Source organism: Aedes albopictus, chromosome 3 (assembly GCF_035046485.1).
Source record: "Aedes albopictus strain Foshan chromosome 3, AalbF5, whole genome shotgun sequence".
Classification (NCBI taxonomy): domain Eukaryota; kingdom Metazoa; phylum Arthropoda; class Insecta; order Diptera; family Culicidae; genus Aedes; species Aedes albopictus.
This window is the reverse complement of record NC_085138.1, coordinates 1,722,059-1,748,053: the sequence shown is the minus strand read 5'-3', so window position 1 is coordinate 1,748,053 and position 25,995 is coordinate 1,722,059. Positions and strand designations below refer to the sequence as shown.

The window sequence follows — 25,995 nt, the reverse complement described above, 5'->3', positions numbered from 1 at the left end:
CTCCATGGAACCATGTGACAGAATTTTCTTCAACAAATTTAAACTTTACTTTAAATAACTCCAAATATCAAAATATTGGAAATGCCACTTTGGGGCAAAATTGATCGGTATACAATTAAGCATCGGATGGAAAGGAAAATTTCCTTCACCGCTTAATTTTGCTCTTCTAAAACCGAATAACGCGTCTAAAATCTTACAACTAGTGAATTTAATACTTTAAATGCAAAAATAAAATTTGAAATTTCCACTTAAACGCCTAAAGGTAGGCAATTTCATTTAAAATAAGTGATTTCTATCACAATAATTGACTATTTCTTCATAAAATGAACTTTTTATAACTGTTTCGTGTTCTGATTAGCTGCATAACATCCCAATCAAGGCTCCACAAAAATGTTGAAACAGAGAATTCACGGGAAGTCCTATTAGCAATTGATTGTATAGTAGCAATGATTTCAGCTAAATGGAAAATACATTGCAAATTCCTTGAAAAAATAAGGCAAAACTAACTTTTTTCTAAAAAATTTAAAGTCTACACTCATCTCTAGACATCTACGAATCAGATGACTCAAAAAGTTTAAGATCATTACGACGCTTCAGAGTTCCTAGTATGGAACTACAATGTAGTACCCGAGTGATCAATTTCACCCCGCTGATCAATTTGACCCCGGTTTACGGTACCCATACTGCCGTTTTTCAGCAGAGTAACGTCAGCGACATTGACAATTTTTGTACGTTTTTTTGTTATTATTTTATCAAACTTTTGATCGTTCACTATGTTTTACCCCTAAATTTTGCATCCTAATATAGCAGACATATCAGATTTTTAATTGGCGCTTTCGTCACTTTGCAGAATTACGGCAGCATACCCTATTTCATAAAATTATAAATGTTACTCAGACAGCGTCATTTGTATGCAATTTAAAGTGTTAACAGCATCCAATAGTTCTACCACGCCGAGGACCTGGGATCGAATCCCACCCCCGACAAACTCACAAAATGTGGGTTCTTCCTTCGGAAGGGAAGTAAAACGTGGGTCCCGAGATGAACTAGCCTAGGGTTAAAAATCTCGTTAATACAGACAAAAAAAAAGCAACCAATAGTTATTTATGTAATGAGTTGCAAAAAGTTAATTTTTTTCAGCACGAGTCGTACATAAATACGAAGAGTGCAGAAAAATCGAGTTTTACAGCGAGTAACATACAAAATTTTATGCAATTACGCATTCACTATATGTACTCTCATTTGGATTGAATAATGGGATTTTTTTTTATTATCGTACAAATTGGTACCCAGATTCTCAGAATTCATTGATTGTTTTTTCACAGGTTGGGAAAATTCTCCATATTAATTTCCGTATAAACCTATTTTGCTTTTGGGCCACAATTAACTCTAGTGTTGCACCGAGGATTGTAATGAACATATGGGAGCTTTGAATTTTTAACTAGTTTGAAGTCTGAACTGCCCTAATGGGTTAGCTTATGTCAAGAAAATCCCGAAAATTACTAGATTTATCGGTATTACAGTCCCATAAGGGAAGGGGTCAGATATGAAAATGCAACAAACCCATACATGCGGCACATCAAACTGCGGCATTTTCGAAAACCTAATGAACGGTAAGCAGAAAAATAGTCTCAGACCATATCAAACCCGGTAGTACTCCGGAACCAAATCCGGGTGTCCCGCCGTAAGTGGCCAATCAAACCCGTACATGCGACACGTCAAACTGCAATATTTTCGATATCCTGATGAACGGTAAGCAGGAAAATTAGAAGCTGAAAGGAGTGCGCTAAGGATCAAAAGACCTGTGAACCTCTTGGAAGGTGACCTTATTGGCCATCTCTTAAACAATTTAACGTTAATCCCTTGATTTTGAATAATGAAGATTGGATGAAGAAAACATACAATTTTCATTGTTAATATCTCGTGATTGACACATCTCGTGAAATGTGGGAGTTAGGTGGTCCAGATCTTCGTTCAGGATCGATTGTGTTTTATACAGATGGTTCAAGACTGAACGATCAAGTAGGAGCAGGAGTTACTGGTCCTGGGATAAACTTATCGATTTCTATGGGCAAGTGGCCCACTGTATTTCAAGCAATTTTAGAATGTGCTGTAATATGCTTACACAGAAACTACAGGCATTCAAATATCTGCATCATGTCTGACAGTCAAGCAGCGCTGAATGCTTTGAGGTTGGCGACATGTACATCTAAACATGTTTGGGATTGCATTCAAACACTTCAAAAACTGTCTTGTCGTAATGAAGTCAATTTATACTGGGTTCCTGGCCATTGGGGAATTGGTGGTAACGATAAAACTGATATGTTAGTAAGACTTGGATCGGACCGTCAATTCATAGGGCCAGAACCCTTTTGTGGGCTTTTTGCTGCAGCTCTTAGAATGGAGCTGAAAGCATGGGAAACTTTGAAAGTGGATGCCAATTGGAAAAACACTTCTATAGCGAGGCAGGTATAACGTTTCATTACTCCGAATGTTAAAATGACTCGCAAAATACTAGAACTTTCCCAAAAAGATCTCAGTTTATATGTTATTCTAGTTACAGGTCATTGTCCGAGCCGATATCACTTGAAGCTGATTGGAAAACTTCAAGATGATCTTTAACGCTTCTGTGAAGCAGAGAAACAAGACTCGAAACACTTATTATGCCACTGTCCGGAAATTTTCAATAATAGAACTAGCTTCTTCGACAAAGGGCTGTTAGAACCTTTTGAAATATAGAGAACAAATCACAGTACTGTAGTGCACTACATCCAGAACGCAATACCGTGCTGGAGTAATGCTACATGGCCAACATTGACAATCACTTCCAATAGTGCTAAGTGCTATGGACAAAACTAAAAACCAAATGGGGAATATATCACAATAGATCAAAATAATGGTCGCAGTGAAAATTTCTGGCTACGTCACTGCACCCAAAAAACTCGGTTTCGTTCATTTAATTCATATTTTTTTCTAAAAATTTTCATTGGGCCCCAGATGCTTTGACAATTCTTAAAGGGGGTCGCCACCTCAAAAAGGTTGGGAACCCCTGAGGTAGATGGTTATGAATGTTTCACCAACATTTATCAAAAAATATTGACATGCATATGTCTCACGTCAATAGAGACGGTCAAAGATATTTCAATTCCCTTTTTTTATATTCTGAAGAACCATCATCTGTTCTACATTGGTTCTCGGTATAGACCACTGTGGATCCTCGTGGGGCCGTCGGTGTGATTTATCGCCGATATTCCACACGAAAGAAAATGAACACTCCCCCCACCACCTTAAAATAGCTCTGCTTGTAGCCCACAAACCACTTTGTCTTGGTTTTGATACATAACTACACACATCACTTATAGTCCCCCATGTATGAGATAGTAGCAAAGGAGATTGCACGAAAGCAGAATAGCTGCTTTGCTTAAGCATTAGATGGATACCTTACTCCCGGACTAACACTCATCAAACACCCATAATTATTTCAGTGGGAGCAGTACATGCGGTGCAATGGCTTACCGAATGCGTTTGATCCTGCGGATTTGCGAAAGTATTTGCACATCTGGTGTGAGGGCATTAGACTGTACAACGAACGTGAGCAGAACTGGCTCCTGTGCGCCAACGAGCAGAGCATATTGACACAAGACGTTAACGTTGCCAACATGTCGCGCGAGAGCCTGAAGCAACAGCAGCCGGAAATCGGAAACGTGTATGCGGCCAAAACGAGGGAAGTCCTCGGGATATTGGAAGAGATAGACGACGCTCTGCACGATACGGACATGACACAGTCGATGATTGATGACTTACATGAGGTACATAATTTAAGCGAGTTGGCAAACATGCCAATGATGAGCGGGTTCGGGCATGAATCATAAATAGGAATTATGTGCACATGGTGTGATGACGACAACGATTAGCAGCTATGGCACTCCTGTCGAGAGCAACAGTTTGTTGAATTTACTTTCTAGGTGGAGGTCTTTGGCACTTTAAGAAACAGTTTTTTTTTGGTTAAAGTTCTAAATTAAATGTATGGGAAGGTACCGTTTCTATTTTCTTGTGTTAAATAAGGAGAAGTACATACTAGTGCACGTCAATATACCAAACAAGAAGAAATTTAAAGACTTTAGTTCGGAATTCTATCGAAAAGTTTCATTGAATTGACAATAAAATACTACCATTTGATAAATATTCTAGGCACAGTTAAAGGAACAATCAGACACAACCATTGGCGTAGCTAGGGGGTGTTCCAGGAGTGCCTGGTACCCCCTAGATTTTTTCCAGTCACCCAAAATTTGAAACTGCAAACAATAATTCCAATATTTATTTATGGCACATTCGAACATAACTTAAGCACACCCGGAATTACTTATATTCCTGTTGTACGTTTTGGCGTTTTGGATATTGATAAGAACAATCAGACTTCTTCGTGGATTCCTCCAGAAATACCTCTGTTCAGAGGCAAGACCTCCAGTGGTGAACTCGCGACGACAGGTGACCAACGGTAGACCCAAAGCGGACACTTCGCGAAAATCAGACTTTCGACCGACGACAAGGTGTGGGTATTTCGGTGAATAATCGATTGTCTCGACAGAACACGTTTTGGCTTCTGCCTTCTAAGAGATCTATATTTCAACTAACTAATCTAATACAATTCAGGCCATTCGATTCGGCTATATCTTTATAAGTGTTTGTGAGAATTTGTAAAGTAAAGGTATATGCGCCAACCTAGTTGTAATTAGTGTTATCGCAAACTCTGTATAACAGTTTGATTTTGAATTCATTTAATCAAATTTTAATAAGTAACTTAATAACTATTAGCTCCAAACATCCCGGGCCCCGTTGAAACAGTCCGTTTCAACAGTCATCAGCTGGCGTTCTAGCTCGCAGAAGGTTGATCGTCATCAGGCTCGTCAATCGGTAATACTCGGACCTCGGTGACTGCCCGTTTATACACACCACGGCTCGTGCGCACAAGAACTACACGCACTAAACCGTCAGGGCCTGTGTATGTTTCGTCGACCCGTCCAATGTTCCACATGAACGGCGGAAGCCCCTCCTGTTTCAGAAGGACCAAATCTCCCCTCTGGATATTCGGCGAGGGAGTCCTCCATTTTGATCGCTGGTGTAACTGTGTGACGTAATCTCTGGACCAAAGTTTCCAGAAGTTTTGGACAGAGCGGCGTAGGTCCTGGTATCTAGAGAGTCGCGACACGGGATCCTTCGTCATGTCCGGCTCTGGGATGGAGAACATCGGTTCCCCGACCAAAAAGTGGCCAGGCGTAAGCACGGTGAGGTCATCGGGATGGTCAGTGAGGGGTGTGAGAGGCCGGGAGTTCAGAATGCTCTCAATGTGGGTCGCTGCTGTAGTAAACTCGTCCGAGGTGTAGGAATTGGCAGCGAAAATTCGGTGAAAGTGGTATTTGAACGACTTTACTCCGGCCTCCCACAGCCCCCCAAAATGTGGAGAGCGAGCAGGAATAAAGCGGAAGGATATTCCGGAATCAAGGCAATAGTCCTTCCACTCGTCCGTCTTGAACTGCTCGAGATATTGACGACGCAACGATTTCAACTCGCGATCAGCCCCGACGAAGGCTGTGGCGTTATCGCAATGTAGCTCAATCAACCGACCGCGTCGAGCTACAAACCGTTTGATTGCATTAATGCACGCGGCGGACGTGAGACTCGGAACGATTTCGAAATGCACCGCTTTTACCGCCAGGCAGACGAAAATCGCGACGTACATCTTGACGTTGGCCCCCCTCCCATACAAAGGACGAACGCTAAATGGCCCGCAGTAGTCCAGCCCGGCTTTGGAGAATACTCTGGATGGAGCGACTCTGGCCGCTGGTAGTGGAGCCATTTGTTGGTGGTAATCCGTAGGGCGGCAGCGGAAACAAGTAATGCACTTTCGGACCACTCTCCGAACTAATTCACGCCCACGCACCGGCCAAAACCCCTGGCGCATGGTCGCAAGTAGTAATGACGGTCCTGCATGGGCCGTCCTCACGTGGAGAGAGCGCGCTATCAGGAAGCTGATCTGGTGATTTGCTGGTAGAATCAATGGGAATTTCGAATCGTATGGGCCAGGAGAATTTTTCAACCGACCATCCAAGCGCAGAAGGTCGAACTGATCGAAGGAAAACGTTCAGGTTTCTTAGAGGAGATTTGGCTTCGAAATCAAGTTTAGATCGTTTGAGAAGATGGATTTCCTTACAAAAACTGCTTACCTGAGCGAGACGTACCATGGCTTTCAATGCTCCGTCGATTTCCGGTGGAGTGAGATTGCCGTACACTCTTTCTGCTTTCGGCCGTCGACAGTTAGAACCAAATCGGATACACATTGCCACCGTCCTCAACAGCTTCCCCAGGTCTGAATACCGCTCGAAAATAGAATCGTCGATTGGGTTGGTAACTAGCGCTACGACGACACGTTTCTCCAGCTCGGTGTCTTGAGTTTTCGTGGGGTTCGATGGGAAATCCGGCCAAGATTCAGCCTCCTGCCTTAGAAAAGGTGGCCCATGCCACCAAAGTGAGTCGTCGATAATTTGACTCGGATTTGTCCCGCGTGATATGCGATCCGCAGGATTAAGCTCGGATGGGACGTAGTTCCAGGGAAGCTCACGAGCAAGACGTTGCACCTCCGCAACACGATTAGAAACGAACACTTTCCAGTCCTCGGTGGCGACTGTATCCAGTGCAATACGACAGTGCTGTCCGACCAAAACACTGCTGATTCGTCGAAATCTGTTGTTGTTCGCAGGTTGTGGACCAATTGACTGCCAAGGACAGCCGCACAAAGTTCCAACCGGGGTATGGACAAGCCACGAAGAGGAGCGACTCGGGATTTCGCAATCAGAAGCTTGCTTTCTATTTCGCCATCCATATTGGGTCCAACTACATACACACAGCATCCGTAACCCTTTGATGACGCATCGCAAAAGCAATGCAACTGATATTCCTGGTGATAGTTGGAAATGACGTGCCGCGGAACGGCAATTTTCTTCAGTTGCGCCAGATCTTCCCGAAACAATTGCCACCAGAGACTTTCTTCTTCGCACAATTCTTCATCCCAAGTGAGCCGCTTTGCCCACAATCCTTGGACAAACATCCTTGCGCTGATGACGACCGGTCCCAGTAGGCCTAAGGGGTCAAAGAGCCTTGACATTTCGGATACCACGGCTCGTTTGGTGACGATGTCTAGATCAAGATGTTTATAAGGCTTAAGCTGCTAGTACACAGGGTCAAATATTTGTCCAAAAAGAAACCAATGCTCAAACATCTTGTTTGACTCGATCGAATTTTCATTAGTGTCAAACTGATGTTGTTTCTTGAGTTCTTTCCTTGACAAATATTTGACCCTGTGTACTACTGGCCTTATACTTACCTTGGTCTAGATTTTCCAGGTCGGGAACTTGGAAACTGAGCTTATCAGTGATTGGGTTCCACTGTAATCCCAGTGCTTTTGTGGCCATACTACGTCCGATTTCCGTTGGACTGGTTGCTCCATGCAGTTCACTGGGTATGTGACGTAGCACGGTAGGGTCGTTGGCAGACCACTTACGAAGGGTGAAACCCCCTCTGGCGAGAAGTTCTTGTAAACTGTTGTCTCCGCAACCTCCTCTAAGATGTCACCTCCAGCAAAGGCATCATCCACGTAGAAGCGCTTTGTAACAACTGGTGCGGCTAGGGGATATTGGTCTCCATCATCTTCAGCGAGCTTATTTAGGACGCGGGCAGCTTGATATGTACGGTGAGCTGGCCAATCCGTAGGTCACCGTTTTCAGGTGGTAGTGTTTCAACGGTTGAGACGGATCCGAACGCCAAACGACAGATTGGAATCTTCGATCGTCCGGGTGGACCCACACTTGCCGAAACATTTTCTCGGCGTCCACGGAGAATACGTACCTGGGAAGCCGGAAATTAACAACCACGGCGAGCAAAGCTGGCTGTACCGTTGGGCCGGTGAAAAGGACATCGTTCAGCGACAATTGGCCATGGGATTTGCTGCTCGCGTCGAAGACGACTCTGGTTCTTGTGGTCGTGCTTTCTGGCCGACGTACAGCGTGGTTCGGGAGGTAAAACTGGGGACCATCGACGCGGGAACACTCCTCCATATGGCCCAGCCTAAGATATTCCTCCATAAACTGCGTATATTCCACACGCAGCTCGTCGTCCTTGGCAAAACGCTTTTCCATCATCGAAAATCTATTGGCTGCAGCCTTGTAGGAATCTCCAAGGAATGGGATGCTGGTTTCTCTAAGCGGTAGGCGTACAACGAGCGTCCTGTGTTGTCACGGGATACAGTGCGCATGAAGTGGTCTTCTACATGTTGCTCTTCCTGCGTTAGCGCTCGTCCGACGTCGAAATCGTCGACTTCCCACATCCGTTTCAGCTGGGCGTTTAGATCTTGTTCGGTAGCAACGTGGCACACTACCGTCTTCTGCGCCTCTGCGGGGGATGTGCCAGACACCACATACCCTAATACAGTTTTCTGCAAAATGGGAAATCCGTCTGCGAGGGTAAGCCTTTGGGATTCGAGAAGAGCGAAAAACAGTTCCGCTCCAACAATGAGATCCACTCCTTGGGAAATGTTAAACCTCGGATCAGCTAACGGCAAGTTACGCGGAATGGTCCAGCGAGAAATGTCTACACTTCGACTAGGAAGACTCACGGTGAGTTTCGGTAGGACCAAACAGTCTATTTCTTGTTCAAAACCGCCGAACAGGAAGGCTGATTCGTGTACGCTTGAGATCTAATTTCTGGCACAGTGATTCAGAAACAAAGTTCGATTGGGAACCACTGTCCAATAGAGCCCGTGCATAGTGGTACACGTTATTCACATCTCGAACTCGAACAACAGCCGTCGATAGGAACACAATGCGTTCAAAAGTATTGTTTGCTTGGGTCAACGATGTGGCGGGTGGTAGAGGCTGTGGAGGCTGGGCGCAGTATGGGGTTGGTTCAGATTCGTTGCGATCGAGCGAAACAACCGGCGACGGAAAGGGGGGTTGGTCGATCGCGGCGTGAGGAGACGAATCGTTTCGCGAGACCGGCGCGGCTGCCTGGGGTAACGAACGCGTGAGCACCACCGGTGGTGCATTTGCGACCGAAAACGATATCTCAGCTTGAGATGTAGTGGTTGCTGTAGAACAGATAGCTGTACACGCTTGGGTAGTGTTCGGCATTTGTTCTTCGTTTGGCGGAGTGATAATCGCCGAATTCGACACCGGTGTTGGTAGATGTAGCATACTGTGATGCTTCTTTCCACACGTTCTACACAAACTACTTCGGCAGTCCTTAGCCATATGGCCACCTCTCAAACAATTTATGCACAAACGGTGTTTTTTGGCGAAGTCGAGTCGATTGTTCGGGTTCAACTTGATGAACGCATCACACTGAACCAACGCGTGAGCTTGTTTGCAGCTCGGACATTTCACAACGTTCTCAGAAACCACGTGAGAAGAGGTTGATTTGGCCTTTGTGGGCTTCACTTGCACAGTCGAAGAAGAGTTACACGACGTGGAGCACTTTTGTAGAGTACGCGATCTCTTTCGGATGAACTCAAGCAAATCCGTATACTGAGGCGATTCTTCTTCACTACACTGAGTTTCCCACTCGATGAGAGACTTCTCGTCAAGTAGGCTGCTTAGGCGCTCCACCAGGGAAGAATTCCAGTGGGCATCTATATTCTCGAGCTTGTCCAGAATTCCGACATGGCGGTTGAACTCGTCCGCTAATTCAGACAAGGCTGAAGAAGTACCCTTTCGCACTGACGGAACGCGGAAAAGAGCAGACATATGCTGCTTCACGAGATAGTTTGTGTTTTCGTACCGGTCACAAATGGTTTTCCATGCGATAGCGTAATTGTCCGCGGTAATCGCAATGGAAGCGATAAGACGAGACGCGTCACCCTTCAAACTGCTGCGCAAATAGTGCAGTTTTTGTACAGCCGACAGTTGCACATTTGAGTGGATTACGGATTTGAACAAATCGCGAAACTCGATCCATTGCTCCGGTTGGCCGTCGAATTCCGGCATCTTCAACTCCGGAAGTTTGACCGACATGATTTGTTGAACCGGCGGCGGCGCGACGTGCTGAACGATTCGGGGTTCTTGATTAATCAGCATTTGATTGTTTCGAGGGAGCTTAGCTGTGAGAGAAGCCTTCAACGCGAAATACAAGTCATGGAACTCTTGACGCAACTCCGCGAAATCTTCTTGCTCATTTTCAATCACTTCAATTTCGTCCTGCACACTTTCGAAATTTCGCCACAGTTCATCGAGGCGTCCGATCCTCAACGGCACTTGATTCACTTGGGTTTCGGGGTCGTACTGCTCATCGAACAGTTTTATTAACCTGGCTGATCCGAGAATATTGCTTCTCCGCCGCAGCAGCGACTTGTGATGGAGAGTGTTTTTTCGCAGGGATGAATTCTTCATTTTGCACGCACACAATCACCACACAATACCGATCTGCAATGAGGTTGCCTTACGGCGCACTATACGACCTCGCAAATTGAGGTTAGCTATATTACAACGCGATCGCATCTTGCTGTTCGTCACGTCGCCGTAGTTGCTCCCCAATCGATAGCTGTTTTTGATTGTTTGCAAGTTAATTTTGTCTATTTGTGAAAACTGGCATACGTGTGAAGGATAAGTCAGCTGTTATTTGTGGTATTCGCTCCTGTGTGTAGTGGCTAGGAAAGTAAAAAGCATTATTTTAATTTTCGCACCTCGGTAACTGCCATTATCGTATTGCAATGGAGAGAGATAGAAACTGCAAAAAATGCTCGAAGTGTGTCGACTCTACTACAGATCTCTTCACTGTGTGCGAAGGTGATTGCGCGGGCTTGTTTCATGCCAGCTGTGTTGGACTTAGTGAAGATGATGTGTGCACCCTCTCATTTAACATCATTTCTGGACGAACATTTGAAAAGGGCCTATCTGCTTTTTGTAAACAAACATGTTTTTGTCGCTGTAGGGCCCATCTGCATCCACCCACGCACATCAACACCCTTAACAGATAGCTTGAAGAACACTCTTTCTGATAAGGGTGTTGACGTGCGTGAGTGGATGCAGATGGGCCCTACAGAGACAAAAACATGTTTGTTTACGCAAAGCAGATAGGCCCTTTTCAAATGTTCGTCCAGATTTGGATGTGCGACACATGTATAGATAAGTTCCGGAGAATGAGAGACCATATACCGTTGCCCGAAACAGCACCAACGAATGTGAAAACGATGGAAGAAGAAATACAATTGCTCAAAACCACAGTGGCTGAAATTGTTGAAAAGATTTCGAAGATCGCACAACCTGCTCCCCCGATCGATGCACCACCGCTCCACTCAACGCCAATCTCAACATGTGAACTTTTCTGCGGATCCCATGCAAGCGTATTAGGTACGGAGAACGATCATATAGGCACGACAAACGACGACGATTTCTCTCTGTTTTTAACAAACATTGATGAGTGTGCTACCGAAAGCGATATTAAGTTGATGGTTTCCCGCGCACTTGGCATTCCCGAACCCGAACGAATGGAGGTTGTAAAACTGACATCAAAATGGAATTATCGCAGAACCGTGGATTTTATTTCATTTAAAGTTGTTCTCAACAAACGTTGGAAACCCCGAGCAATGAATCCATCTATATGGCCGAAACATATAAAATTCAGAGAATTTATCGATAGGCACAATGAAACCTGGAAACCCGTTTGAATCTTGCGAACGATTTAAGTGTTAAGATTTGTAATGTACTGTTTTTTTGTTTTGTAAAATGTTGCTGTATTTTTGTAAAGTAGTTTTCGATGCATAGGTTGTGTAATTCAGTTGTTGTGCTTGCTGTTTCAAATGATTATTTATATTTATGATAAATTGTTGTATTCCTAGAATTTAAGATATTCAATAAGACATTAGTCAGTTGAATTATATGAATAAATAAATAAATAAATATCTCCGCCGGACCGACGGATACTCGAGATATAATCACTTTTTATCACTTTGGGGAGTTTCTCTGGCTCAATCACAGCCCGCGGCCACCAGAACGACAACGAAGGGTATTCAGCTGTTTTACAGCAGCGAAAACAATGATCACTGGGGCTGGAGCGAATGATAAAGCACTAGAAGCACGAGGCACTACACGTGGTCGTTCACCAGAGCACTTTGTGGGATTTCCTCCCGGGTTTCGGCACCATAAATTTGTTCAGAGGCAAGACCTCCAGTGGTGAACTCGCGACGACAGGTGACCAACGGTAGACCCAAAGCGGACACTTCGCGAAAATCAGACTTTCGACCGACGACAAGGTGTGGGTATTTCGGTGAATAATCGATTGTCTCGACAGAACACGTTTTGGCTTCTGCCCTCTAAGAGATCTATATTTCAACTAACTAATCTAATACAATTCAGGCCATTCGATTCGGCTATATCTTTATAAGTGTTTGTGAGAATTTGTAAAGTAAAGGTATATGCGCCAATCTAGTTGTAATTAGTGTTATCGCAAACTCTGTATAACAGTTTGATTTTGAATTCATTTAATCAAATTTTAATAAGTAACTTAATAACTATTAGCTCCAAACAACCTCTATCTATTAATACAGGGATTTCTCTATGCTTCCTTTTTGGATTCCTCCTATTAATAAGATACTTCTTGGAATTCTTCTAAGGATTCCTGGTGAGATTATTCAAGACAATCTTCCTGGGACCCTTTCAGAAGTTCCTCCAGTGATTCTTCCTGGAATTCCTTCAGAGATGTTATTCAGATATTCTTTTAGATGAATGGGATGAATGGGAAGCTATCGTTGCTATTTTCTTGTGTTAAATAAGGAGAAGTACTTACTAATGCATGTCAATAAATCTAACAAAAAGTGATTTAAAGAGTTTAGTTCGGAATCCTATCAGAACGTCAATGAAATGACAATAAAATAATACCATTCGATGAATATTCTTAGCACAGTTAAAGGAACAATCAGTCACAACCAACTTAGATATCAAAATCAACCATTATTCTGTCAATTTCACATTAGTTACAACGCAATCAAATCCTGGAAACCGAAAGCGCTAACGCTAGGATTATTTCTTAATTTACCACAATGGGAGATAAAAGTTTTACTGGCCATTCGCATCGCAATCCATAAACCGCCCAGGGAGGGGCTCACATTCATTTCCATATTTCTGCCCACAGATGAAATCCGAATTTCGTCGTGTGCTGGCCAACTACATCGATGAGTTTGCTTACAAAATCCTGAGCAACATCAACCGGGATATGGAACTGACAGGATTGCTCGAGGTGACGCACAAATACGAGTCGGATGTGTTCAAAATGCAGCTCTACGGGCTCCGGGACATGCCGACCCCTCAACTGTAAATCACCACCGCTTAAAGCTGGATATTCAAATTTCAAATGTTTATTGTTTATATTTACAGCAATCCCAAGGAGAAGGCCAAAGAGGACAGCAAACACACGGATATCGATTTCCCGCTGCTGGGATTCCATCTGGTTCTACCGGCTGCCGTAAAGTGCCATCATTCGGCAATAAGAGGTTTATGGATAAGTTATGACCATTTCAGCGACTATTGCCCTAGCTACGACATGCCCTATAGGCAGGATCATCGAGCTGGTAAATTAATATCTCCACCCTCGCCCACTACACTGCGCTTTTTGATGTCTCCATTCTCCATCACCCCGAATGAATGTTGTTTCTATTTATTTTCGCCTTTCCTGCTCTCGTGCCAGATCTGCGTATCATTAGCCGAATCGAGTGGAAGAAGCGGAAGGAGATCCTGAAGGCGGTGTACGAGGAACCACGGGAAAAGCGACCGGATGACTCCGAAGATGACGAGCGGGCAACGCACGATATCGACGTGGATAAAATTTACACCGAACACGCGGACGAACTGATGAAGAAGGAGCGCGCCAAAAAGGGCACCAAGGCGCTGAATTTGTTCGACAACGACGTAAACATGAGAAGCCATCGCATAATTGCCGGTGTTTATTGCATCGATTATCTGGAACAACCGATGCAGGAAGTTAAAATTGCGAAAAAGTCGCTCCTTCGGACGGGTGAGTGTCGGAGTCGAAGGGGGTTATAGCTTTCTTTTTCACTTTGATAAGCGTGAAGACGGAAAATTACCGCTCAAGAAGAAGGAAAGAAAGCAAACAGCCATTATACGCATTATTGCTTTTTCCTTTATGGGATTTTCTATTGACATGAGCTGATTATGCGTGAAATGACGGCAAGTACGCGAAGTTAACGTGATTTAAATAATAGTCCCTAGGCATTAAATTCTGATGTTTACATCATAAATTTATTCTATTGTTTGGTTGTGCCTCATCTTATAGCAACACATTGGAAGACAGGCAATTCATTGCTTATTTTTATTTCAATTCAAAACACTATGCAATTTTACTGATCAACCCCATTCTAACTATAAACTGACACAAATGCATTCTAGGGTGTAAAGTGTCATATATAAATAATAAAAACCCAGATTAATCCACCTAGTGGGGATAGTGCCTTTCTCGTCAAATACGTTCTCATAATCTTTCCATCGACGTAGGCCGAAGTGTTTTTGATTCCTGATAATACAGTCATGACCCGCTGGTTGGGGGTTTAATAGTTGGGTGACTTTTTAGTTGGGGCTTCGTTAGTTGGGTTGTCAGCCAACTAAAAAGCACCTGGATGTAAAAATTCAATGTCAAACTGAAAATGACAACCAATGTTATGTGTGGTATGGGCCAGCCTATGGTTTGGGCCAGCCTAGACAGCAGCTGTCATTGCTATATGATGAGAGCCTCTACCCACTCAAGCACTCGAGTCAGTCCTCAGTAGGCGCGACAAGCAGTCGGTTGTGTGTTCTCAGCGTGCAGTATGCTGGGTGATTGTTGGGAGCAATTGGCGGATTTCACATTGGCGAACCTGCCAGGTTTTCAATTAAAAAAAATCGAAATATTTCAAAACAAATCACCCAGCATAACTGCCTTATCCGGGAGTGTGATAATTGTGTGGGTTCAGTTAAGTGAACGCAGTGAAAAGTGCGAAAATCGGATAAAGCATAAGCGCATCCGAAAGCGAAAAAAATGGTGCGTGTGTCGGCTTGGTCGTGGAAAGCAGGAGGGATGCAAGCAGCAGGGTGAGCCCGCTGCTTATTTTTTTGTGGATGTGTTGGTGTCCGGTTGGCAGTGCTGCTCGTGCATGATCGCGTCTTGCTTGGAAGGTGTGTTATGTGCCGGTTGGCCCGCGATTTCACATTGCGGTATTTGAATCGGCCCGCTCGATGGACGAAGGGTAGGTGTGGTTTGTTCGAGTTCGACGTGCTCTCACAATCCCCGGTGAAAAATGCGAAGAGCGGTTGGTGTGATCGGTTTCGCTTTTGTGTTAAAGTAACGTAAGGTAAGGTAGACTAAGGTTGCTGTCTGAAACAATTGAATTTTCCGAATAAAATCTCACGAAACCTAATGCAAGCCTATGCATATACGGGAGAACAAAAAATGTTTTGACAATTCATACAAATTCTTAACACGGGGGTTTTGAGCATAAATCACTACCACACAGTCATTTAGATTGGTCAATGGTGCAAAAAAAAAGGGGCTCATCAAACGCGTTTGTGATGGTTGTCTTAACAGTCGCAACTGATGACGTCAGTTTTCGTACTTTTGTTTAGATGTCACACAATATGTGGAATAAAGAAAAATAATAAAGAAGAGGGTGTGGTAGTTTGGACCGCTGAAGCATCAAAAACTAAAATGGACCGACAACGGCGTCGTCATCTCGACGTTCTCAAACCGTAAACAAAGAGATCAACAAATTACACATCAGATTACACATCAAACTAATAAGGACAACTTTCATGAAAATATTGTTCTACAAGGAATTTACAAATTGTATTTGCACTTATTTCACTCTATACTATTTTTTTTGTTGATGAAGACAATTATTGTTATGACCTAGTGCATCTTTTGCACCGTATTTAACCTAAAAAAAAAAAAATGTCCCACCCCAATATGTTCCCATCAGTTTCAGTACACATGGGTTCGTTTCGCTACTAGAATGTTTAGTCCTGGTTATAAATTTTACGGTGATGCATGGGATAATCGGTTTGTTTATGTGCTGCTCTCTTTGTTATGTCATGTGTGAACAAATAGTTCGATTGATCGAAAATTTGCACGATAGTCTAAAAAGCAATGCAACGGGGAAAATAAAACCACAATGGAAAGGCTTTTAGATTTCCAAGTTTATGGAGTAAAACTTTGGAACAAAATAATATTTGGCTACTTTATCGTCAAACTGCACATTAGTTCGCAGCTTCCAAAACGAGCTTTATGTAGACTGTGGTTTAAATTTGTGCACTTGACTTAAAATTTTGCGAAAGAATGGAAATTTGATGTGAATTGAAATTTGAAAAAATTTGCGAAAGAAAAGATGAAAGTTATAATTTGCAAATTATGATCGCCATTGCCATTTTGGAACTGAAAGTTGTTTATTTCAACACTTATCTCCTTTTCCTTGAGCCTTCAGTTTGAGTGATTCATTTTCAAAGTGCAGTAAGGTGCATGAGTAGCTGCGGATGCTATGGGGTCGATTGACTATTGCAATATGATTGTTTTCTACAATTTGGCCGAGGGAGCACATTTCTCTGAGCGTTGTACAACTCTATTGAAGTACAATATCTTTGGTTTGGTAGTTAGATAAACAAAACAGTTTAGATTCCCATGGATGTAGTGACAGCTCAATAGTAAGAATGACAGCTCATCCCCTCTCGCCCTTAGCAAACAAACCCCATACAAACTTTAAATGCATGTTTAGTACAGTTTCAAGGCACCCAAATCGTGATATTTTGGATTTAAATATCTATCTATATATATAAAAATGCAGTGGCATACGTGGGACCGCGCATAACTTGCGAACGGAAGGTCCGATTTTGGTCGTCTTAGTTTTGTTCTATTAGTTTTCACCCAAGGAAGGTTTATGAGGCATAAAACATGAAAAAAATGATAGTTTTTGAAAATCGATCTTCCATACCGGCGACCGGGGATTTGGTCTTGGTTAGAAACTTAAAACGTCAAAAAACGCAGTAGGCAAGACAAAGTTTGCCGGGTACAGCTAGTTTTTAATAAAGATTGATATTAAGTGATAATAAGGATACCATTAAAACCATGAAACCCAATTTTCCGGTAGACTTCAGGAAAATTAAATGAAGGTTTGATAAGTTGATCGGTTTGATGAGGGCATTGATTTTGTATTGTAAAATATTTTTGAGGAAGGATATGTACAGTTCGAGCAGTATTGGAATTTTAAGAATTACCATCTAATATCGTTAGCTCGATAAGTATCAAATGCGTCGAATGAATTCGGCCTAAGACAAAGGGTGAATTCGCGTGTAGTTCGGGATGACCCCGCATAACGAAAAAAAGTGTATTTTGCTCGGGAGTACCATGCAAGGAATGAATTCAACCTAAGGAAAAGGTGAATTCGCGTGTAGTTCGGGATGACCACGCATAATGGAAAGAAATAGCATGTTGCTCGGGATGACCATGCATGGAATGAATTCAGCCTAAGGGAAAGGTAAATTCGCGTGTAGTTCGGGATGACCACGCATAACGAAAAGAAATTGCATGTTGCTCGGGATGACCATGCATGGAATGAATTCAACCTAAGGGAAAGGTAAATTCGCGTGTAGTTCGGGATGACCACGCTAATGAAAAGAAATTTCATGTTGCTCGGGATGACCATGCAAGGAATGAATTCAGCCTAAGGAAAAGGTGAATTCGCGTGTAGTTCGGGACAACCACGCATAACATACAGAAATTGCATGTTGCTCGAGATGGCCATGCATGAAATGAATTTAGCATAAGGAAAAGGTGAATTCGCGTGTAGTTCAGGACGATCACACAATACGAAAAGAAATTGCATGTTTTTCGGGTTGACCATGCGTTAAATGAGTTCAGCCTAAGAGAAAAATGTAGCTCGGAATGACCTCCTATTATGGTACAATGAGCGAGACGTTTCGAATCAGCTGATCGCTCATTTCATGAAAGAAATTTGATAGGAGGTCAAATGGGTGTGTACTACATGCTGGAATCGAAAATATGACGTCATAGCGTTTGGGGGCATTGATGTTCGTCGCTCTCGTGGGAATAGCGACTGCACGAAAGTTGTATGAACCGAAGTATGTTGATTTCAACAGTGGTGTAATGAGAAACCGTATAAGGAAGGGTGGTGTGTTTATGTTCCAGAATAATATTCTTTCGCAAAAGATCGGGGGTGTACGAAATTTAAAAAAAACATATAGGTATTGTTTCATATTGAACAGAACATTCAAGCATTTTTATGTGAGATCAGGGATTATTTTTTCTAAATGATACGGCATGTCTGTTGCCGTGCAAAAATGTGTCATCTATTTTTTCTCAATTATTGACAGTTTTTATCAATTGTTAATTTTACATGAGAGAAGAGGGGAGATGTGTGGTATGGGCCAGCCTATGGTTTGGGCCAGCCTAGACAGCAGCTGTCATTGCTATATGATGAGAGCCTCTACCCACTCAAGCACTCGAGTCAGTCCTCAGTAGGCGCGACAAGCAGTCGGTTGTGTGTTCTCAGCGTGCAGTATGCTGGGTGATTGTTGGGAGCAATTGGCGGATTTCACATGTTACTCTTCCGAGGGGTTAGCAAATCGGTTTTGAGTTTTTCTAAATCTTGGCCAATATGGTTGTTTAATAATTAATTAACAATTTTCAACATGGAAATACAATCAAAACATAAAAACAAATGCAAAGCATTGTCGACCAACTTGTTGCGCAGTGATTCAAATAAAGTCACACCCGAAAACCATGTCAGAAAACATTGTCAATGGACTGCAGCAATAAACAAAAATCTTGCTTATCTGGAGGTTAATGTATTAGTCATTTGCTTACGATGACTTACACCACTTTCCGCTTCTGCGGCAATCTTGACTTTGTCTACCTGTGAAAGCGTTGTGTGCTTGCATTTTGATCCTGGTGAATTCATAAACATCTCCAGTTTCACCAACTTTAAATATGTAAAGTTAATTAATTATCGCATATAATCTGTATCTTGCAAAACGTTCCAATTATGTTGCAAATGGACACAAATTGAAAAATTCAAAATATTTTATACTCAATTAATAATAATACTTTTTATTCTTAATCTAAACGGTACCAAAACGAACAATGCGCACGCCCCTCAAGAATTTTTTTGCTGCTGTCATTTGGCTCAACCAACGAATCGAATTCGTTAGTTGGGTGGAGGTTGTTGCTCAACGAGCGGGTTCCGACTGTACATGATTTCTTGTGTCACATGCATGGGTTTGGTTCATATTTATATCTGATCACTTCCGGTGGGACACACTGAACCGATTCCGTAATACTGCCGATAGTCTCAAATAGTATTTGTGTCAGTTTTCTTGCTAACTGTTTATCAGGCTATTGAAACAGTCGCGATGGATGTGGCGCATGTATGGATTTGGTTATATTTGGTAACTTCCGGCGGGACACCCAGAACCGGTTCACGAACAGTATCGATAATTTTAAATGTGGATTGAGAGTACTTTTTGCAAACCGTGCATAAATTACACTAGTTTACAGCATTTTTGAACTCGGTAAGCTGATGATCATTTTTGGTGTAGAATCATGCCCTGAGTTCGAAAACGCGAATGAAAAAAATTACAGTAGAGCGGAATTTTTTTCGACTTTCCATACAAGGTTGATGATTTGAAATCGATTTTTGTTCTATTTTTAAGCAAAGTCGCTCACTTCAAACATCTAATTCTCCGTAATCAATTCTTCGATTGAGCTGAAATTTTTACTGTAATTCGCCTACATATGATATGTCAACTAAACGTTGAGAAAGAATTTTTAAGTTGTTTTTTTCTTATTGAAAAAAAAATACATTTCTTCAAAAAATTTTGGGAATTTGGCTAAAATTTGAGAAGATCTTTCCTAAAGCTCGCCAATATCTTGAATTTCATCAATCTGGCGCAAAACCTGTATTCAGATGATCGAATGGTATTGTATTCAGCTTTCAATTGGTAAAAAAAGATTTAAAATTGGTTGAACAAAACGCAAGTTATTTGCATTTTAGTAAATTACATATTTTGAAAAGTTATAAAACTCGATATTGAGCTAAAACTCAAAAACTGTTCTACTTAAAATTTTTTGTAGGTCGGTTTCGAAATCAGCACTAAATTGTGCTTTAAAAACTTTCGTTTTATTTTGTAAACTTGTGTTATAAAAAAACAAGGTGTGATGTGTCGCATGCATGGGTTTGGTTCAAATGTGACCACTTCCGACGGGATACCTGTTATCGGTTCCGGAATATTACCAGTAGTCTTAAATGTTCTCTGAGCATATTTTTTGCCTGCTGAACGGTTACACCCGAACCGGTTCCGGAACGCTACCAGTAGTCACAAATGAGGTCTACACTTCTTTCATGCTGACAGCTCATCAGGCTAGTGAAAACTACTTGTACGTCTGACCATTACTTGCGGGGCATCCGGAACCGGTTTTAGAACACTACCGGTAGTCTTGAATTTGCTCTGAGCATATTTTCTTATTAACCGTTCAACAGGTTACTGAAACAGTCTTTATTTAATGTATCGCTTTCATTTCTATGATTAACTCTTTCATCTGATCACTTCCGGCGGGACACGGGAACCGATTTCAGAACACTGCCGGTAATATTAAATGTGATTTTATATTTAACCTATTTTTCACCTGCTGTTTTACAGGAAAGTGAAAAAACAGTGGTTTGATGTGTCGCATGTATGGGTTTGGACATCCGGAACCGATTCCGAAACATCGGTAGTCTCAAATGAAGTCTGTAGTCATTTTCGTGCTAACAACCCATCACGTTAACGAACGAAAACTGTGTCACTCTTTCCAAAAATCTGTATCTCATACAAAAATGAAATAGTGCTCTAGCTCAAAAAACTGTATATCATATAAAAGTTGCAGTAGACTACACAAGCTTTGGGCTTGTTAACATTTTTATTATTTTTCATTTGAAGAATATTTGTTTATTTACTACGACATACAACATTTCAGGGACCCCACAAAACTTGTTTTTGGTTACTATACATTAACTTTATGTTTCAGATTGCTCAAATACTGTGCAAACACAAAAAAAAATTTGCTCATCGTTTTTGTAGCTCCAAAGGGCCCCAAATTCGCTCGGGTCCGGGCCCCCACAATCCTTAATCCGGGGCGAAATATTGCCCTTGAATATCAAAAACGAAAAGATTTTACACCATAACACGGTTGCTTTCAAGCGGTTCTAGGCTTATTAGTGCCACATCGTTGCTCGTAGCCGTAGGGATGCAGTTGAATCGGATCATTCCACGGGAACAGTGTTAAAAATGTCATCCCGAGCAGGAACGAATAACTGACACATAACAGCAGCATACTGAAGTCAGGTATCATACCAAGATGAGGTATTGGTCGGTTACCCAAGTATTGAAAATAACCTATTTTGGTATTTTGTAGGTTTTAATAGAATACCTCAACGAGTTATTGTTATGGTGTTGAGGACTGCTTGAGGTATTATTCAATTATGCAAAAACCGCTATTTGTATGGAAAAATCGCCTTTTATTATTTAGGTATTGCCATACCTCATGTCATTACACTGTTCGACAAAAAAAAAAACTTTTGCCGTGATCAGAGAACCCATTAGTTGTTACCATTCTGGTACATTTACCCTATAACCCAATCCAGAGCAAGCGAGTAGATTAAATATGAGAGGAGAGATATAGCCATACTAGAGTTCATCATGAATTATCACCCAATAGGGTGAGTATAACAGTAATATGTATATAGCTAGGTAAGCCACTCCCAGAAAATCAACCGCCAAATTGAATAACAAACAAATATTGTTAACTTACTCCACACAATTGAACACATGACACTTATGACATCGGAATCCCGGGATGACAGAAGGATAAGGTGGGCATTGGAAATATGAATAGGATGTAGGGACAGGAAAGATGGACAACGAGAGGCTTTGGGAGGAGGATGAGGATCGAGGGAAGGTCTATAAAGGGTTTGGAGCACAAGATCGGGTCTTTTCGACTTGAACCTCCGGAGGAATAAGATCGAGTTTTTTTACAAATACCAGTGATTCCAAAGCGAAAGCTTAGTTTAATTGAAAAGTTACGCTGTGCATATAGCAGATTATAGTCAGGTATAAAATTAGGAGTGATCTTGTGAAAGTGTTCCAACCCTAAGACCCCCATCCCTCGTGTTGCTATAGGACCCATTAGCGTTTTGCTGAGAAACCCTGGTTATCCAAGAAGGGTAGCGAAGCCCGACCGAGATACCGGCACGATCGCCGGTGAAGATTTACCCAAGCCACCTAGTCGCCATCTTGGGCCCGAGTTCCCGAGCCTACGCCGAGAAGCAGAACATCCCACATCCCACATCGAGATTCCGTCATCGCTGGCCAGCCTACACATTACACCCGACACGACACACACACACCGAAAAAGGTAAAATAAATCTGTATTGAAAGTGAAGTGCGGTGTTTAGTTTCTTTGTGCCCTGATCAGTCCCATAGCGAAGAGCCGGCCCTGGGAAAAGAGGTGGTTGTTACCCGCCCCATAAGACTTCCGTGGCCGTGACCAGAAGCCTGGGGAACCCCTGGTGATAAGGCCCGTCAGGCCGCGTCACCTGTGATCTAGATTAGTTTATAACATAGTAGGGCATAAAAGCGCATGGGAAAACTCATTCGCTCACCCGAATTCCGGCGATGTAAAATAGCAAAAAGAACGCCAACAACCCAATGCTGAGTGAGAGCACGGCGCACAAGGAACGAACGCAACACGAACGGCTCGCCACCGACGCCACCGAAGCGAATCAGGAGAGAAACAAATAGAGTGCGAAATGAATCAGCTTACATCGGTGTATACAACAAGAACGTTCGCTCTCTCAACTACTGAATGGCATTCAGTTGATTGAATCAAAACGCACTCACTGATTCAATTCCCAGTACTGAATGCTTCCACTGAACGCCAAATGAACGTTCCAATATGAATGCTCTCGCACCCGAATCAGAACGCATATATTCGTTCAATCTTGGTTCGTTCGCCTTCGGCACTCAGATTCGGTAGCGATTCATTCGGCCGTCGTTGCTTGCGTCGCTCGGTGCTCGGCGATTAGAAAGAATGGGCAATGAAAGTGGAAAGATTTTGCTTGGCTGGGGGAAAAGCACACTCGCATCAGATTGTGCGTGGATGTGAGTGAGGGATACGCAATGAATTAATGATTTTTTCCCATCCTTGACAGGCTGTTTTACCTCACGCAAATCTGCCTGGAAAAGGCCTACTTTCCCACACCACATTAGTAGTGCGGCAATGGTTCATTACAGCACTGATTTGCGTTGCGTAATGAACCATTACAGCACTGTTTTCAGTTTTGATCAACTTCTTGATGTTTCCTGGTCGCAGGTTTCAAAATTTTGACAACTGCACAGCATAACCTGCTATGATCAGACTTTCTTAAACATGGCTATGAACATCAGTGTGCAGTTTGATGAAAAAGTTTTGTTAAAAACTATCCTCAAGTGGTAATTTATGAAATTGCAAAAAACGTTGTACGCATCTTGGTGCAGAACTCGATTTTTACAGCACTCGTCGTACTTATCCAACTTGGCAAGCCTCGTTGGATAAGTGTGCAACTCGTGCTGTAAAAATCTTCTTTCTGCACCTTGTTGCGTAAACTACTATTTCAGTTCCTGACTGAAGAAGATGAAAATTGTATTTCAAACATCTGGTTTAACTAAGTGTGATTCTGGAAAGCTATACGAGCAATTTTAGGATATGATTACAAAGGATCCACAGGAAGAAAGTTAGATTAATTCATTGAGGTCAGCATGAGTGTTTTAAGGAAATACTTTTCCAAATACGTGTAATGTTCTAATTGCAGATTTCAAAAACTTTTTTGTCGCCCATGAAAATGAACAAAGTTTATTGTAACATTTGACATCAAATGTTACTTTCATAATCATGTTTAAATACCAATAAACTGCGATTTTGAATGCGATGCATTAAGTAGGATCACAATTCAGGCAAAATAAACTTCGTCCACTTAATTCAAGGAAGTATTTTGTTTTGATCGAATTTCGAGTCGTGCCCAAATTTGAATATGCATTTATCGTATATGGATGAGAATGCTATTCAATGATTTGGAGTGTACCTAAGTAACGGTTCTAGATTGCTTAACCTGGTGGATATCAAGCAGTTCCATGTTCTTAAAAATTTAAATACGATGCGGAAAATATATTCAAATTCCAACGTCCTCTGCATTGAAGCAAACTTGGACTATTTGGACTAAATAAATTATGTTAACTCGCCTTAGTGCTTCTGGATAGATAGTATTTAACACTATATTATCAAATAGGGTCTAGGACCATTTAGGCAGGAGCACCTATTTTGGGCACTTGCTGCTACAGCTCAGTCAATTCCAAACCGATTGACTTGAATTGTTGCACATAGCTAGATACTATGCGTATCTGATCGTGTCTCAAAAATCAAGTCAATCGGTTCTAAATTGACTGAGTCATAGACACAAGTGCCCAAAATAGGTGTTCCTGCCCAAATGGTTCCAAACCCTATACCGCTGGAACTTATAAAGCTATTTTACAATCGTGGAGGACATTATTGAGCTTGAAATTAAGATTGAAAATATTTTACTACATGACAAATTCAATTAATTTCATAAAAGTGTCTTCAATGGTAATCTGCCGTTCTACGCATTATTGTCCCATGTTATATGGGATTCCCATATAACATGGGACAATCGGGCGTAGAACGGCAGTAATGCCCCAACATACACATTCTGTATTGTGAAACTAACTAAAATGTGACGAAAACAACGATTACTAATAGTAAATTGAAAATGTTCTCATTTTTGGCTTGCATTTTTTTAGGGTTGTATTGTTTTGAACAGTCGTGAACTTAAACCATGTTTTCTGTGCAATGCCAGCTTCAATTCATTGTATTGAAATAGGTTTGTTTATTCAATAAAGTTATCATTTTTACCATCTTGGTATGGCTAGGAGGTTCTGCGAAATATTAAGTGAATATAGACAATCCACGAAAACACTGGAAACATTTTTTTTGAACTGATCGCAAAATATAAGTGTATTAGATTTTATTTTTATTTTTGCACAGGCTTACCACGTTAGTAATTTGAAAAATCGACCGGATTTTCTTCTCGAAAATTTGAATTCTATTATTTAGATCATAAGTGTAGCATTTCGAAGTCAAATCAAAGTAAAATAGTTATTTTGTTATTATTAGATAAGGGTTGCTTTTTGTGATTGAATTAAGAGGAAACTTCAAGGATTTGTATTATATAAGGCATATTTGATTCTTCCCGGATATATATCAATGAAATGGAATGTCGTAATAGGCTAAAATTTTGACTAGTTATTAATCAAAGTTACTTCTCAAATCTGTGAAAATTTCAGCGGTGCACAAAACTGCATTTCAAAGATATTGTATTTCAAATGTATTTATGAGGATTTCTAAGGCTCTTGTCGAACCTTCAAAAATGAATAAAATTCAAACTCATCTCATAAAGTTTCTAGGGGTGCTCCAACAGATTTGAAAATGGCATTTTCCTACATTTTCCATGCGCTTTTATGTCCTACTAATGGGATCTCTGATCACGGCAAAAGTTTTTTTTTTGTCGAACAGTGTTATTGACATGTTATGCACAGAATGCTCACCAGTTATTATTTTAGGTATTTTACCTCTTATGCAGGGCTTCTTAATAACTTATACAGGTTGTAGGTATTCGGTTTTCCATACCAGAGCTTGTTGTTCTTCAGCTATTTCTCCTGCTCGGGATGTCGCCCACCTACAACTCAATTTAGAAGCTGAACCTGAGAATATGGTATATGAAAAATTTGTGCGGCTAGACCAGTTCTACAAGAAAGTTACGGAAAACCGCTCTTTTTCGAATATTGAAGGTAAATATTACGGAATACA

General features: G+C 41.8%; 2 protein-coding genes across 4 annotated transcripts in view; both read left to right on the top strand.

Annotated features, from left to right (window-relative positions):
* Window positions 1-25,995, top strand: part of LOC134289565 (uncharacterized) — a 246,262-nt gene that overhangs the window by 14,295 nt on the left and 205,972 nt on the right. The gene's annotated exons all lie outside the window — the stretch shown is intronic.
* Window positions 1-25,995, top strand: part of LOC109411216 (dynein axonemal intermediate chain 7) — a 132,789-nt gene that overhangs the window by 2,483 nt on the left and 104,311 nt on the right. For all 3 annotated transcript variants that reach the window (XM_062842366.1, XM_029864532.2, XM_062842365.1), the window contains exons 3-6: window positions 3,486-3,809; window positions 13,177-13,355; window positions 13,419-13,612; window positions 13,729-14,055. In XM_062842366.1, coding sequence (XP_062698350.1) covers window positions 3,486-3,809; window positions 13,177-13,355; window positions 13,419-13,612; window positions 13,729-14,055 — 1,024 coding nt within the window. The remainder of the gene's footprint in view (window positions 1-3,485; window positions 3,810-13,176; window positions 13,356-13,418; window positions 13,613-13,728; window positions 14,056-25,995) is intronic.